This window comes from Gymnodraco acuticeps, unplaced genomic scaffold (genome assembly GCF_902827175.1).
Source record: "Gymnodraco acuticeps unplaced genomic scaffold, fGymAcu1.1, whole genome shotgun sequence".
Lineage (NCBI taxonomy): Eukaryota > Metazoa > Chordata > Actinopteri > Perciformes > Bathydraconidae > Gymnodraco > Gymnodraco acuticeps.
This window is the reverse complement of record NW_022990565.1, coordinates 1,823,879-1,841,716: the sequence shown is the minus strand read 5'-3', so window position 1 is coordinate 1,841,716 and position 17,838 is coordinate 1,823,879. Positions and strand designations below refer to the sequence as shown.

General features: G+C 40.2%; 1 protein-coding gene across 1 annotated transcript in view; it reads right to left on the bottom strand.

Annotated features, from left to right (window-relative positions):
- LOC117553713 (F-actin-uncapping protein LRRC16A-like) overlaps positions 1-17,018 on the bottom strand; it is a 65,925-nt gene extending 48,907 nt beyond the window's left edge. The window contains 2 exon segments of the mRNA XM_034227759.1: positions 6,057-6,154; positions 16,637-17,018. Of these exon segments, the coding sequence (XP_034083650.1) occupies positions 6,057-6,154; positions 16,637-16,676 (138 nt within the window). The 5' untranslated portion in view covers positions 16,677-17,018.
- Positions 17,019-17,838: the final 820 nt, after the last annotated feature.

Sequence of the window (17,838 nt, the reverse complement as noted above, 5' to 3'; positions counted from 1 at the left end):
AAAAAAACAATTCGGTTGCTTGCTTGCAACTATTTTCCAAGCAAAGTAAGTGCACGATTTTATCATGTGTAACGTTACTGTTTAAACGGCGGATAAAGCAGCTTCATCATGGCAACTTGACAACAGCTAAGCTAAGCTAGGCTAGTACTTACAGCATCCGGTGACTTTTCAGAGTTGTTGTGCCACCGGCCAGTTTCTTGTCGCATATTTGGCACACTGCCTTCTTCTTACCGTCGTCCAATTTAAAATGGTCCCACACAGCTGAAGTCTTCGGCATTTTGTGTTCAGGTGTGTGAAACGAGGTGAAGCGAGGTGAAGCGTGCCGTTTGCGTCTGTGACTGAGTGAACGCGATGTCAGTGAGCACAGGCTGATATTGTATATATTTCCGCATTTTAACAGTGCAATTAAAAAGTATAAATATAGTATAAGAATATGGCAATTCGCCTTTATTGATAGCATACATTTAGGGGAAAACAAATATTTTTTGGAAAAAAAATTAAAAAACGAATATCCGAATAATGAAATTGAAACCCGAATAGTTGGCCAACGAACGAATATTCGAATATTCGGGTACAGACCTACAGTCACCCGGTGCAGCTAAACCCCACCACCAAGTGTTCAAAAATAGTATTGCACTATACATATAAATCAAATAAACTGAGACACCAACAACACCCATAAAATGGCTCCTACAACCTTTGAGAAAAAATATGAAAACTAAACTAGAAACAAGTCATTTTATGGATATATCATTAAAGGTCCCATGTTATGCTTTTCCGGTTATTACCCGTCCCCTTGTGTGTTATGAAAGTTTGTATGCATGTAAACGGTCTGCAGAGTCACAAACCCTCAAAGTGCACCCTGTAGCGAGTAAAACTCCAACACAGAAAATACCTCCCCAAAACGCCTTGGCAGATACGCAACAGGATCACTTTCCATTTGGAGTTATTTAACAGTGTTTATATTTGACCAAAATGTTATATCAAGTGATATTTTATTTGCTCTTCTCTAAAGTTGTCCATTAAGGTTAGGGAAACCACAAGTCGGTCCCTTCTGTTCATTTATTTGCAAGAATTTTAAAGATTTTACATTGGTTCCAGTTACTAAGACGTGAACATTTGCATTATTGTATTATTTATTTATATTTAAATACAAATTGAGCTTTGGAAATATGTGTGATGAGTATTTTTCACTACTTTCTGAGTTTTGATGACCTAATGATTAGTTTATAATCAGATATCAGATAAAACAATAATTAAACTGATCATTGCAGCTAGTAGGCTGCATTTGTTGCTTTTTGTATGACAAAAAAGTTGCATAGAAAAGTTGGTATAAGGCGCAGTGGGGGGCGCAGAGGCATGACAGGGGGGGGGGGGGGGGGGTGCGAGAGACCAAGAAGAAAAATGGATATGATTAAAAAAAAAAGAGAGAGAAAGAAAAGAAAAATCATAATTTGGAAAATGATTGATTCGAAAATAATATGATACAGTACAGTACAAGTACGTCTGGGTCTCTGTATTTCATTCAAGCTCGGCTCTGTGTGTGTGTGGAACGAGCCATTTTGTGTGCGAGCGAGAGAGAGAGCCGGTACACCGGTACCGGAGATCGTTGTTGTTGTTAGCTTCTGGTGCTAGCGAGCTACGCTAACGGATATAAGGAGCTTTTTCAACAAGGTGGAGGAGAGTCCTTTCCTGTCAGACTGAGAGGCTCAGTGAACTAAAGACTACAAAACTAAACAATTGTATTATGTATTTATCTTTTTGAGCACACAGACTTATGGAGCATTGTTTTCTTATCACTGTTCTAGCAAAGCGATTTTTTTATTGTTTTGAAAGGAATGCTCACGTTCATATTGTTGTATTTTAATAAATGTTAACTTGGCCCATTACGTGACTATTTGTGTTGACTTTTTTTTTTCTCCAAAGGGGGGGCCTTACAGAAAAAGTTTGAGAACCACTGGGCTAAGCTAACGTTATATATGCTCAGTCCACACTCACAACAACGGCCTATACAGACATAAATAAAGCAGCGACTGTATTCACCATGACACAGGCAGTCTGTGGTTTGTATTTGTTTAACTTTTGTCTATTTTCTAAACAGATATGAGGAGCTGTGAGCTCTGAGTGCTAACAGCTAACGGCGGATGTTTTGGTTTTGTGGTTCGCATTGAAGATGACGTCACAGCAGTTTTACACAGCGTCGCTCCGCCCGCCGAACAGCCGATCGCCCCGCCTACACTGCGTTACTATAGTAACTACCCCAGTTACTAAACTGTAATGGAAACGCAGCTTAAAGTGAGCCTGGCCTACCAAGGCCTAACTAAGCCGTGCTAAGCCGTGCGAGGTCCTGCAGTGGAATTAGATTAACATTTAGGCTACAAAATGATAGCAAAAGGGCCCTGTTATGATAAATCCCTATTCCTCATATTATCCTTATATTAAACTTTGAAGAGGTCTCAGCTGTGTTTGCTTTTCATTTTGGCTCACGGAAACTTTCATTTTCAGCAGTTTGCCTTCCTCTTTCAGATTTATGGTTTATTTTTCTTATGACGTGGTTCAGGAAACAATCTGTATTGAATTTCTTTAAACAATTGAAGCAAATCTGCCAGACATCAGCATGAAACATTCAGTTTTGCATTTAGTTCTTAATCTGCTGGTGTACAGCTGTGGAATGTGGTGTGTGTGTGTGCTCCAGTGTGTGTGTCCATGTGTGTCCCAACACCCTGTGGCTGTGAGTGGGTTGCTTGAGTCAAGTCCTGACAAGAGCCGACTGCAGTGGTATGTGGTCAAAGGAAAATAAATATGAAAAATACGAGACAGAAAACGTGTTTCCAAGCACTTCCTTGGTTGACAGGAAGGTTGAGTGTACCAGCGTGCTTAGGTTAAATCAGAACATCCATAAGGCTTTCGTTTGGAGATTCACACGCTCACACAGAGAGGTGAGTTCCCATACAGGTACATGAAACCAGAGATCCTGGCTCAGAAACACCCGCCTCTTTCCTAACTTTGTGCCTCGGCATTAAATCTATCATACTGAAACTTTATTGCAACCTTGAATAATGACGGGATCAAACCACATTTAGATAAAAAGTTGAACTCAATATGTCGTCCATGATTCACAGATAACAGATCACTTAGTATGCAGCTGCAGCAGTATCCGGAAATGTTGCCCAACGGAAACTGATTTGGGAGCGTCTAGATTGTAAAAAGAAAACCTTGTCAGTAAACTACTTTGCAGCAGACAATGTTATAATGGGAAAAAGACCAGCCACAAGGCCAATTTGGGCCAATAATGTATGTGAAGTGTGTGTGTGTGTGTGTGTGTGTGTGTGTGTGTGTGTGTGTGTGTGTGTGTGTGTGTGTGTGTGTGTGTGTGTGTGTGTGTGTGTGTGTGTGTGTGTGTGTGTGTGTGTGTGTGTGGTACCCCCCCCTACTTCTCGCTTCCTTGATGTACAGCACTTATGTCGAACCTGCCCTTCACTTTGATCTCATAGACACTGTTGGGAGGAGTATTCAGACCCTAGGTACAAAAGAGAAAATATACTCAAATGTACTCATTCTGCACAATGGCCAATTTTATAATAATATAAAGTAGGAATAATTCTAAATGTACTTCAAGTATCAAAAGTAAAAGTACTCCACTGTGTAGATTAGAAGTGCAGGACTGCAATCTAACATATAAGCATCTCATGTGTACAAAGTAACTGAGTGTCAAAATAATTGTAGTGGAGTAAAAATAATACTATTTGCCACTGAAATGTAGAGGAGTAAAAGTATAAAGTAGCAATCTATGGAAATACTCAGGTAAAGTACAAATATGTCAAAAATGACTTAAGAACACTACTTGAGTAAATGTACTTTCCACTACTGCAACTTGACATCTGAAAAGTTTTGGAGCTTTATCTTGTAGGGTTGCAACGCTATCGCAGTAAAACATCAGTCCATAGACAGGCGAAAATACAAACACCTTGAAAGGTATTCAGATCCTTCTCTGTGGTCGTTCCTGCTACAGGAGGAGTCTCCAGGAGAACCATGTGCCATGATGACACACACACACTCACGAGCTGGAAACAATACCAGTGCTGCTGGCTATGATCTGGGGCTGTTATCTAGGGTTTTGCCTGGACTTCCTATTTCCTACCATGGGAAGTCTCATTATATTTTAGACAGTTTTCAACTTTGCCGCAACAGTTTGGGGAATGCTCTTTCCTGTTCCAACATGAAGCCCTCATGCAGGAAGAATGGTTTTCTTAGTTGGGAGTTTCAGAGCTTGACTGCACTGAAAAAACTGAAATGTTGACTTTAATTAATTGTAATATGTCAACAGATTTCACATTACCCTGTATTTGGTTAGTTGAGCAATAATAGTGAAACCTATTTAAACATAAGATTATTAGTTTAAACTTAACAAATACAGGTGTGTGAAATCGGTTGACATATTACAATTCATTAAGGTCAATGTTTCAGTTTTTTCAATGTGTTCTGCAAAGAGCCTTGAACTCAACTCCACCAAGGTGTTGCCTTTGGGATGAATTAGTGGCTTTTGTGGCTGAATGGGAGCAAACAGCTCCAGGAGGGTTCCACATGTTTATAAAAAAAGACAGTGAATATGCTGATCATACTTTGTATACAAACAGCATCAGTGGGAAACAAGGAAGCACTGGTCTGACATCCACAGACAGACACTGGCCATCAGATAATGACTCACCACAGCAGCAGCAGCTCTCTCAGACTGAGCTCCAGAAGCCAGTCATTCAAAAATATTTAACAACCACATGCAGCCGTTCTGCGGGTGGACTAAAGACTCAGTGCTTAGCTCAGCAACAACAGAAGATACAGGCAACACATCAGAACTGAACAACTAAATCAGTCTATGCTGATCTCAATAAGCATATTACTGTACTTCAAATGTGTTCATTTGGGTGCATCCCAATACAAAATGCAATATGATTATTAGATTGTGCACTCATAACGTTCAAAAAGCTGAGTATGGATCGCCAGATTTGATACACAAACGGGAGCCCTTTGTTAATTGTTGTGAGCAGTCTGATGATTTGCTACCATGCACGATAACTGTGCTAGCTATCTATCAGTCAGTCAATCAAATTGTATATACAATTTATATCCCAATATCACAAATGACACATTTGTCTAGGGTTTTTACAGTGCGTACAGCATAGGACACATTCTGACTTTAAGACCTGCAGCGTAAAACTGTGCTTGCGGAGGGACTGAAAACGAATTACTGCTGCAGTGATAACTTGTTAGGGTAATAAAATCTGTCTCAGCGAAGCATATTATGGTCTGTAGTGTCTGAGTGTCTGATAATCCTCCACTTCCTGGTTCATATTTTATATTCTCAACTGTAGCAACACACCCACGCCAGTGCAGAGTCGTTTTTTTATCTTTAAGGAGCAGTAAAATTATTCATTCATGTAATAAATCCAGCAGCCGGACAACTTTTCTATAGAAGCTGGGCTGCTACTATTCAGGGCTAAGGACCTAAAACAGTAGTAGTGACCTTTAATAACCCTATATAATTCTAAGGCAGTTCCCTAAACAGGCTTCTTTTTCTGTGCCGACCTACAATCCTTTGAGTGGAGTTCAAATACAATCTGTGGCGTTCACTCCAAGCATTTCAATGCCAAACCTCATTATTTAAACATTTTAGGACCATAAACCAGAAAGACAAACATATATAATCAAATGAACCCGGTGTCCTACAAAATTAGGTTTCCATACAACTAAACTGCATTCTCAAGAAAACAAAACAAAAAAGCAAAGAAACAGCTTTGTCATGTTAAAAAACAAAACATCATCGTTTGAATTAAAGGTCCCATGTTGTAAAAAAATCCATTCAATTCCTTTCAATTTTCCCACGAATCCTTGTGCAATGACGTAAACTACTGTACTGAATCATCTGCTTAGTGACTTACCAGCCAGATATTATTAACAATGCCTTTTCGTTGTACGGAAAAGTACTTTTGTAAAGATCAGGAGGATGGAAATTCTCACTGTATTTGCAGTATTTAGAAAACTGAGCAGCTGTCACTTACCAGCACTCTGTTCTCCACCTTGTCACCTTTGACCTCCAGCTGGACTTTGCGCCTCAGGGTCAGCTTCACCCTGCGACCCACCGCCTCCCGCACACTCTCTGCAACAGACAGGGGAAGAGGAGACGATTAACACTGCAGCTGGGTCACATTACAACATATTACACAATGGGTGCAAGAGCTTCAGAGTAGAGAGTCTATGGCCTGAAGCCCCGTTTCACTCCTGCTTAACCAGAAACAGAGCTGAACGCCAGACCTCTTATTCTAGCCAAGGGCTTCATTAAGGTGCAGATCATTTGGTGCTTATGGGTGCCTCACAATGGGGGCATGTCTATGATTAACCTGAGTATACAAAAACAACCTACTTGTACAGTATTCAGTTTCATAAGTGGAAGCATTAGTTATTGCAGTGTATTCATTGAAGCTCACTGGAGGTTACAGTAGGTCAGTCTTTCTTGATCCTTGGCACAGTTTTAAAACAACAACAATGCAGAATAACATAAATAAATGTCAGTTATTTATCAAAGACAAAAAACATAAATAGTGGGTACCCTTAACAGACTGAATTTTGACTTGAGCCGTCCCTTATAGATACTGTCTTTATTACGTTAGTGAGCCGGATCATTTGGCTCGGCTCTCTTAAAGCGCCGGCTGTTTCGGCTCCCAAACAGCTCTTCATGTTACCACAGTTTACCACGGAGCCTCAGTTTCGCCACTGCGAGGCTCTGGCGCTCGCAGCTCACGCGCGTGCTCCACTAAAACCTCCCCGCTCATCGCGTCCAAATCGCACACGTACCGTGTTGTCCTGTAGCAGGCACCACCGATGTCGTGGAAACGATCTTCAATACTCCGAAAATAATCCCTCCAGACTCCTTTGCCCCTCCAACAGAGGGATGTCCTTGTCCTTTTTCCTTTTCGTTATTTCAAGCAATAAAAACTCTCGATCTTCTCTCGAATTATTAATATTTTTGGACGCCCTCGGCTCGAGTTCAGGGCGTCCCGAGCTGAATAAGGGCGTCAAATAACGGCAAGACGCCCCCTGGCGGAAACGCTGTGTATAACATTAACTCTGGTAGTAGTATCAGAGAGATCCTCTCAAACACGACTGTGAGTCGCAGGGAAATCATTCTAGCTTTTGTAGAGATGATTGAAAATTAAGATCAATTTAAGTTATGTTCTTTGCCAGGACGGGGAAATTGTCTTTTCCAAAAATCTCTTTATAAAAGGTTCTTCAGAAAAATGATGCTATCAGAGAAAGACATGAGAATACCTTAAAATGCTCTGGTTTACAAATACTTGTTGGTAAACGTGAGTAATTAGAATATTTGCAAAAGCTTTGTTCATTTTGATTTGCATAATGAAGTGGCACACATTTGGGAAATACTGTACATGCTACCCTGATTTCTTTACATTTTGGCTGTTTTACTTCTGTACAAATCAACATGTAAGCAATGATAGACCTAAAGCTGTTTTCCACAACATAAAAAAACATGAAGTTTCGCTAAACCTGAACTGTAACACTCCATAAGGCCCTGGTTCCATGTTTCCACTGTGTTTTACAAACCATAACATTTAAGATGTACGTCACAGAAAAGAAGACACCACATGTTTATGAGCTGTTTGGTAGGCAAGAGCACTGCGTGAAAAGTATAGTCTACAGCAGGGGTGTCAAAGTCAAGGCCCGGGGGCCAAATCCGGCCCGCGACTTCATTTTATGTGGCCCCGCAAGAGCTTGCAACAATATAATACGGTTACATGCCGCATTACAGAAGCAGGTTGCCCATAAACTACATGTCCCACAATGCATCTCATTTTGTGACATGCGCACTGAAGAGACTTGCAATTATTTGCCCTGGACTTCTGCTTTCAGACGTAGTTAATTACTAAATTATTATCCTATCCGATAATAATCAGAGGCAATAATGTAATATATAATACATTATTTTATATATATATTATACATTTATATAGTTACAACCGACCCTTTGAGTGCAACCTTTATGCGAATGTGGCCCGCGATGAAATTGAGTTTGACACCGCTGGTCTACAGTCAATAGTACATGTTGCATCATATAACCCCTGGAATAGCGGGATATTCTTCTTTTTTAAGCAAAACATTCAGATAAAACACAATTTGTCTCTGTAGATGGTTGAGTCTTCCTGCACTACTGTGGCTGTCTTTACTTTGATCAAAAGGTCTGGTGGATTTACAGTGATGCTGTTTTTTCCCCCACTTTGACAGTGGTGGGAACATCCGGGGACAGATGGGGGAAAAGAGGGGGGTTCAAAGGTTCAAACCCCACTGCAGTCAGTATGTCGTTGTGTCCCTGAGACACTTCACCCCACATTGCTCCTGGGGATTGCCCACAGTATTGAGTATGTTAGTCGCTTTGGATAAAAGTGTCTAACAAGTGACGTGACGTGTAGAGCATGAGAGGGAGAGGAGGTGAGGGAAGAGAGACAGAAAAAAAGGCGCCAAGAAAAAAAAGTTGGTAGAGTAAAATATAGAAACAACAAGTGAGGGTGAGTATAAATGAGTATGAGAGCGTGGGCCCGCCCTTGGTGACATAATGCTGAGCCCAGAAACATGATGAGGTCATGAAGAGGATGAAAACATTAGAGCAGGAAGCAGCGTGCAGGCTGATCAGAAACACATGGACTTCTCCCTGCGTCCAACTCACTCATATGAAATCAAGGAGTTCCCACAGAGGACTAATTACTTTACAGTAATAACCTGCGACACGTCCCATATAATGTCTGGCTGCTCTAACACTCTATTAATATCCTGCAGTGATCTCTTTTATTAGCTATACATTTGTGAAATGTTAAACATCCATGGGTCAAAATGTTTTCATGGATGCGCCTAGGAGCACATGGGATTTCAACTAGAAAACTAATCATTGTGGATTTGAACAACAGCTTTCTCATAACATATTTTTTGTTGTGAAGACCTACTAGTCCAAGAGTGGAGCTGAGACAATCACTTCCACCTGTTCAACTGCACATAGGCCAATACAAAATGAACTATAGCTTGGCTTTTTAAAGCTACTTGCAGGATTATTGTTTTTTAGAGTTTGTATATTCATGCTTAGATGTAATTACTGTAACTATTGGATAAAAGCTTCAGATAAATTGTCGAGTTAATTTAATCAAAAATGCTAAGCAGATGCTAATTTACGATTCTCAATTGTTAGAATGTGTTGCTTTTATCTCTGGAATAACAAGTCCTCCAACTCATACGACCAAATGGGTCGATTGTTCAAGCCCTTATTACGACCAAATATGTTGTTTGTTCAAGCGCTTAATACTTCCTATAATTACGTTTTAAAGTTTTCGGCCTCTAGTGCTCCCGTTGAATGCTAACGTTACAGATGGTCGTTTATTCACAAATAACCCTCTGTGTAGAATCCTAAATTGTAGGATAGTTTGGCCATTAAAACGCTTTTTGATTAGATTTCAAGCGAGAAGTGTATATTGTACTTTTAGAATCCACGTCCAGTCGATATGTAGGATCTATAGTTTGATAGATATTACGAAGATGATTTGAGGTATGCGGCAGCCTCCATGTAAAGTCACGGGTTGAAAACAGTATTTCCGGTCTCGACGTTTTCATAATAAAACCAATGATCAAATGATTTAACAGTGATATCTGCAGTACTCATCCACTAAAAAACATCAGTTTATCCTTGTTAATTATACGACATCTATTGGTTTAAATTGTGTACAATGGTTTTGTGTTTTTCCCATAGGTTTTTCTCTTTCGATTCTGAGAGACACATTTCTTTTTTCAGAGGTTTTGATAGCCGCAATGCACGTCGGGATATGGTGTTTATCCGATATGAAATCGGAAAAATAAAAAAAATAAAAAATAATACTTTATTCCGAGTGTTCTTGCTTTTCTCTTTGGAAGTCATCACATAACGGCATTGTAATACACGGTTCGGCTGCATTACATATTACATATCTGCCGTAGATATTTATTTATAGAGCCCTGATCAGAAGACCTTTTGACAAACTGTAGGAAATGCTGCCAAAACTGAATACGTGACGTGGATCATAAATATATTAGCAATTAAACAACATCTTCCATTTATTTTCACACAATACGTCTCCTTGCAATATCAACACTAATTCGGCTGACTTTTATATTTGATCCAATTGGTAGATAGGCTGTATTTACACCATAACGGTGCACAGCTGATAGAAAGGGATTTTTTTGTAGTTTTTAAAGATATTATTTACTACCTTTCCAACTCCTGATGCAGTTGACTGTTACAGGTCTATAGAGGTTCATGGTACAATGCATAAGCTTCACATCGAGAGACTGAAACTGTATTTTCCTTTACCGTTCTGTTTTAATTTCACAATAAAGTTGTTAGTAATATTATGTTTGATATTATTATGTTTTATTAACTAGACCACTGGTTTTTTAACCCGCACCGCCTAGTGGTTAAAGCACATTATTGAATTTTGTTGTTGAACAAGTTATATTTGATGAAAACATTTAAATATTAAGAGTAGCCTACATACAAAATAGGGGTCAATGATAGAAATATAGAATAGAAAATATCAAGAAGATACTGTTGTGATCTCTACAATAAAACAGTTTAGTGCAGGACGTCCAAAGATATTAACAGGAGGATGTGCAAAACAGACAAACTAATAAGGCTGAATTTGACTCAGGTGTAATGAAAGTCTGATTTAAGGGTTGTTTATTTTTCACATCATTAATCAGAATCTGCAAAGCAACAAAAATAAATGTAGTGGAGTAAAAATACCAGGTTAACCTCTGAATTGTAGTGGAGTAGAACACCCCATGACAGTAGTACATGCTGCTTTAACAAAAACATTTCCCAACTTGGGATCAATAAAGTATATCTTATCTTATCTTAAGATGATCTATGGTGACTGCCATATTTGCAAAATGTGCCTCTGAACCTTGACAAGTGCATGTTTCAGGCTCATCAATGAACAACAGGAGGGGTCACAGACATAATACCAGCTGTTAAATAAAGCTCTTCTGACCTTAGCTGGCATGTGGGTATATTAATGCTGCCCATTATGGATATGGACCAAAGCAATTTTCACCCATTTATTAATTATATGTTTAAAATGTGATAACACCAATGTGTTTCGTATCCCCTAAACCTCCAGGGTTGTATACAGTTTAATACTGGCAACTTCTTATTATGGGAAATACGAAAACGTCTTTTAAAACTACAATTCCCAGTAGAGACGTGCCAAAGAACATGTTGCGAAACACACAATAGCCAGCATGTGTAGTTCTGGGGGGGGGGGGCAGGAGCCGGGGCTGGACCCGTCCAAGTCCAGTTTTGGAAAGTCTGCCGTGGTTCCATTACATTTCAAAGAGCTGTTTGATGCTCGGCGTAACCTTGTCGCACTGCCACTCCAACATCCAATCACAGAGCTTGAGGACTAATCACGGGGTTTGTCAAGCAAAGCGGATGTTGTAGTCCCAAACGAGAGCTGAGGATTCTGGGTAGTGTAGTGTCTAAACTCCGAAAAAACAATTTGTTTCTCCGAATCGAAGGTTAAAAACACAAAAGCATTGTTCACAATTTAAACTAATCAATATTGTGTAATTAACAAGGATAAACTGATGTTTTTTAGTGGATGAGTAATGCAGATATCACTGTGTAATCATTTGACAGTGTGGGGAATACTTCCGGTTTTATTATGAAAACTTTGAGACCGGAAATACTGTTTTCACCCACGCTAACTTTACATGCAAGCTGCCCCATATACACGTTCTCCTGGCGAGACCTCAAATCATCTTCGTAATATCTATCAAACTATAAATCCTACACCTCCACTGGACGTTAGGGTACATCAAATTGCAATGCAAAAATTAAATCTCAACATATCAAACTGTCTGAGGTTGCATTTTGTTCAGACACACCTAAAAATAACTTTCGCAAAGTTTGGGGAAAATTCATTGAGATTTAGAGGTGGAACACAGCATGTGAAAAATATGAAAATTGGCTGTTTGGGGTGTTTTCCTAGGCAATTTAAAAAATGCAAGAAATTGCTTTTGAGAACAACATTTATTTATTTAAAGGGCCCATGGCATGTCATGCTTTTCAGGTTATTACCCGTCCCCTTGTGTGTTATGAAGGTTTTAATGCATGTGAACGGTCTGTTGAGTCAAAAACCCTCAAAGTGCACCATGGACCAATCCGCGGAGCACCTCACACACCAGGATCCCTTGGCTAACTAACAGGGAGTCCCATTGACTTGCATAGAGCTCCCTGAACGCTGGTAATAGACGAGTTAGGATCGCAGAGAAATGCTCTCCACAGACCCATTCTCACAGCGTTATAAACCTTTTTCTTACTCAATATCAAGCCACACTTATTGTTTTTACTTCTGCTGTGAGTGTGTGTGTGTGTGTGTGTGTGTGTGCTCAGGATGAGTTTCGCTTGTTCTCGCTGTATCGCCGACACGGAAACCTGTCCACTCCTCGCAGCAGTGGCGAGCAGCAACGAGCAGCAACGAGCCTCGCAACGAGCCTCGCAACGAGCCTCACAAAGTCCCGACCAATCAGAGCACAGTGGGCTCACAGGGAGGGGGGGGGCAAGAGCTCTAACAAGCCGTTTAGGACAGAGAGTGGCAAATACACATACTATACAGAGATGCTGTATGAGAAACCAATGTGATTTTGCAAGATTGCACAATTTAAATCTATTCTAGTAGACCTCAACAATGGAAATATGATCAGTAGAAATGGCCATGACATGGGACCTTTAAGAACAAAAAGAACAACATTGAGTCCTAGTCCTGGTCCAGCTTGCGCTTGCAGTGGCGCAGATTTGGCTGTTTAGAGCGGTCATGCTCAACTGCCTGCAGCACATTCTGCAGGTGCTCCTCGCTCCTGGCTGCTGCCACAAAGTCTGAGGTGAGTTTGACGCCATGCTCGGCACAGTCATTCACAACATTAATGACATGTACATTCACCGCACCCATCTGGAATGCTTCACTGGCAGCCCAATCCTCTCCATCCAGTGAGAGAAACGCTGGATTGATGTGCAGCTGGTGCATGCCGAACCAGCAGTCTGGGTTGGCGAGGTCAGCCAAGCTGCTGGTTGGTGAGAGGGTTGGAAACTTTGGCTTGCCAAAGCCAGTGCCAAAACGGAGCTGTGGGGCTTGCATGGGGACTCGTGAGTCAGGACAGAGAAAATGTCAGGAGTTTGGCAGTATTATAAAATTGAAAGCGAAGGCAGTGTAACAGCCAGATGCAATGTTTGCAAGGCGGAGGTTCCGCGTGGTGGAAAGAACAGAGCTACGTTCAACACGACCAATCTAATACGCCACCTGAGAAACAAACACCATCAACAACACGACGAGTACACAGAGGCCACTCAGGTAACGGCACAGAAACAACCGACACTTTCAGAGACTTTCAAAAGGAAAGAGAAACTGCCCCAGAACAGTGAAAAGGCCAAAAACATAACAGCCAAGATAGCTGAATTCATCGCGTTGGATGACCAGCCATTATCCGTTACCTTTGTTTTCTCTTAATGCATTGCATAAAGATCGCATCGGGAAAAATCGGTATCGCCAGATTGTCAAATTCAAATGATCGGAATCGGATCGGGAGCAAAAAAAGGTGATCGGGACATCCCTAGTTCTTCAGTCTGACTTAAGACACTATATTTATTTTTGCCCCAACTGTCTGATATCAGCTCTGATGGTCAGACTAAACAAGCAAAACGTGGTTCAGTATTTGAGTTTGTTGATCAAAAGAAGGTTTATCCAGAGCTATATTGATGCTAAATGTATAGTTTTAGTCATTTTCAAGCAAACCAGTATAATATGTTCTAATCTAATCTTGCTGCTCTTTGATAATTTGTGTTATAGTGAACTGAAACTCTCTGGGTTGTTGACTGTAGGTGAAATTGGGATTAAATAGGAGTTTGCTACTTTCTAATATATTATAAATTAAATTTCTGAATTTGAATGATCAACCCTAACTAGTGATTAACTCGCTTTGGTATGACACTCATCTGTGTGTGCCAAAAATCCGATTACCCCCCCCATCCCTGTCCACCATCCTATACCACTTTTCATTTCACTCTCTCCACATAAAGGCCAGCCCTGATCAAATCGTCTTTAGTTTTCACTGCTGCTGATGAGCAGCGTCAGGTCGGTCTGCCCTTTTACAAACATCAGCAGGAGCTAGCAACAAAAAGCACCATTCATCAGTCCGTCCAGTGACATAGTGTGAGAATGAGAGGCAGACACCGTAACAGAGAACACGGGGTGTGTGAGTCAGCCTCTCCACCCAGTACTGGGTTTGCTGTTGATTCCTAATGACAGTATGATAAAGAGAACAGACTCTGAACTCAAAAGTCCTGGAATTATTTTTTCATTTAAGAAAGTTTTATAAAGGTGTATTCCAGTCGGGGAATGTTACAAAGTACTTTTACTCACGTACTGTACTTCAGTAAAAAATGCAGGTACTTTACTTGAGTATTTTCACATTAGTCTACTTTATACTTTTACTCCCCTACATTTTGTAGGCAAATGCTGCCTTTTTACTTCACTACATTCATTTAACAGTTGAAGTTCCTAACTTTGCAGATTTTGGATAATTAATATAAAATATAAAATCAAATAATACATTATTGTATATTAATATAGGTTGAGTTAAGCAGTAGTATATAAAGTCATTTAAGAAAAGAAAACACCTTTACCAAGTGCAACATTGAAGTGATGAACACATTAAATCATCACTAATTATAATACATTTATTAAAAATATATGGTGCTTAACTGGGTCATTCTGCAACTTTTGTACTTTTACTTAAAGGTCACCTATCAGGCTATTTTTAAGCAATAGCATAGGTCTCATATATATACAAAAATATTAAAAACATGTCAATGAAGTGTTTTGGTCAAAAAACCAAACAGATCACCCATTCTAGCCATGCCTCATATCCCTCTATTTCTCCTCCTGTTACAAAAGTGCTGATTCTGGGTATAAGAGGGGGCCGAGCTTATGCCGGCTCATGCGGGACCTGGCAGATACTGTCTAAAATGCTGCGGTGATGAAACGCAAGGATTATTAGATCAAGGATTATTAGATCAAGGATTATTTCTGAAACAGTATGGAGCTCAAAGGCTTTCTCTCTTGAGGGTTTACCGCAAGGTGAGTTCCTTTTTATTTCCTGCTTCTTCACACACATGCTCTCTCCAGTACAGGTTAGCTCTGAGTGTTAGCGATGCTTGCTAATGTAAACAAAGACTATTACGTCCAAAACACGTCGGGAATTGTTTCTGATACAGCGATGTTTCTGATGTCATATCGGATGGCAAATCTGGATCAGCTCCGTTGTACCCCCGTTTTTAGAGATTTGCGCACGGAGGAAAAGAGAGAGGGTTTTATTTTTCTGACACTTTGTGAGTTCCCTGACACACCGGGGACACATATTTATGTATAAAAGACATTAAAAAGTGCATTTAGCATGATAGGTCCCCTTTAAACAATTTTGAATGCAGGACTTTTACTTTTAAAAGTACACTGTAGTATTGCTACTTAAGTAAATAATATGAGTACTTTCTTCCATCTCTCTGTATTACTTAAATGCCATTACCTACTGTTGTCTAGTACAGTTTGGTCAATTACACATTAAGATATTAGACGAAAAATACCAGATGTCAACTGTTTTAGTTAGACAATCACCCTGCAAAGGACCATTTAGGTCAAACCAACTAAGATATTCGACCAGGCTGCATTAGTGCCATTTTTAACTTAAAGTCAACAGTTTAGGCTACATTCCATAACAAAAACCGCAGTGATTTACATTTGTTCTCCTTCTTTCTGACACTCAGTCGTCCAGGCAGTCTGGGTTGATAATATCTCACAATCCAAAGGAATTTCACAGGGCACACCCCTTTCCCAAAGCTTCCCCCTTCAGATAAGGAAGTGGCACAGAGGAGCAGCTCTCAGGTAGCTGCCTAGCCCTCAAGGCATAAAAATACTGCATACTGAAATGCAGCCACAGCAATACTGAAGAAAGGTGAATTAACAGGGACACCCAGTAGAATGAAAAGTGTACTCCCATAATAGTCAAGGCTGTGTCTGTGGTATTAAATCATTATATTTTATTGAACTCTGTCGTATTTTTTCACATTTTGTAGTAGGACTTAGCATATCTAAAATATTACTGAGAGTCTTGTTTAATCAGCCTGACATGTACCTCTAATTCGCTTGTAGGCCTATTCCTATCCCTATGACATTGGTTGTAACGTTAAGTCAGCAATGTAAGACTAGTTTTAGCTTCAAAATTATGCAATAACTTTTTATGAGTGGCTTAAACCCAGTTTTGATAACTTAGTCATACTTTGAAGTGTCAATAGTATGATAAATGTTAATGTTGTCCTAAGTAAGCTTTGTGTGTGTTTATATGACGTTTTCAGACATTTAGTCGTGAACTGAAAGCCTGAATTTTACCTGACATGATGCAAAGGTTAAACTAAGTTGTTTACTATGTTAGGCAACAACAAAGACTTAGTCAGCTCAAGTTACAATACTTGATCGACAAACAACAAACGTTATCTTACCGAACAGTTCGTTGGAAATATCCGTTTTTTCCTCCGACATTTCTGCTACCGAGGTAAACCCCGAAGAGGAGTCCGGTGATGAAAACAGGAGAAGCGGGTAAAGCAGAGAAGTGAACCCGGAGGGCAGGGGAGGTTTATCCGCAGGAAGAGGTAAAATACCGTGAAGGTGTAGCCCCGTTTTCTTCACCTGTCGACACCCTGCTTACCTAACTGTAACTGTGTGCATCCTCCATGCCTGTAACCACACACTCACACACAACTATACGCTACTTCTGAATTACACTAGCTGGACGTGAAAGGAGGACTTAAATAAAGGTGGTTTCAGTATGAGACCTAGACATAGTCCATTAGTAAAGACAGTCGGTGTGTGTATGACAACAAATCCGGGAGGCACATTTCTTCACTCAGTGCCAGTGACCCCTCCTCTCCTTCAGTAGTCCTGAAAAGTTTGCTGCCAAAAATGTGACAACCGTGACACCTGGTGGACATTAAAAACATCAACAATACACTCCAACAACAAATACTCACCCGCTGTTGTAATTTTACAACATTACTTTAAGCTATCCTAAAAAAGTCAGTAGGCCTAAATGTTTTTGTTTTTTTAAAGACTACATTTAGATAGTCAAAAGGTCCGTTTGTTCAGCCTCACAATGCCATTGGGTAGTACATGTGTTTTGTGATTATTACAAATAATGTCTAGAACATGTACTAGCCTACATATTTAGTTATTGTGGAACTACTGGGCGCTGCCTCCTGACCCCCCTGCAAAAACCGCGACATAGGCGGCTGACTGAAGGCTAACCTGCCACCAAATCCCTCATCATTTGGGCTGTGTGAAACATTGCCCATTCCCTGGACCTGTCCATATGAGGTCGTCTGGATAAAAGAACACCCCCATGCCACGGTCGCGCAGTGGCTGAAGCGCAGGGTTGGGTTGTAACCGGTTGTAACGGAATACATGTAACGGCGTTAGTAATCAGAATACAAAAATCAAAAGTAGGCCTAACTGTATTCAGCTCGCGTTACATTTGAAAAACGAGTAATCTGATTACAGTTACTTTCGTAAACCTGAAGTGAATACATTTCGGATTACTTATTGAAATTATTGGTACAGCCGAATCATCACAGCGCACACAACCTATTACCGCCGCAGATGGACCAAAAAAGGGAGCGTTTGAAAAAAATTCGCGGGACGCTCAATG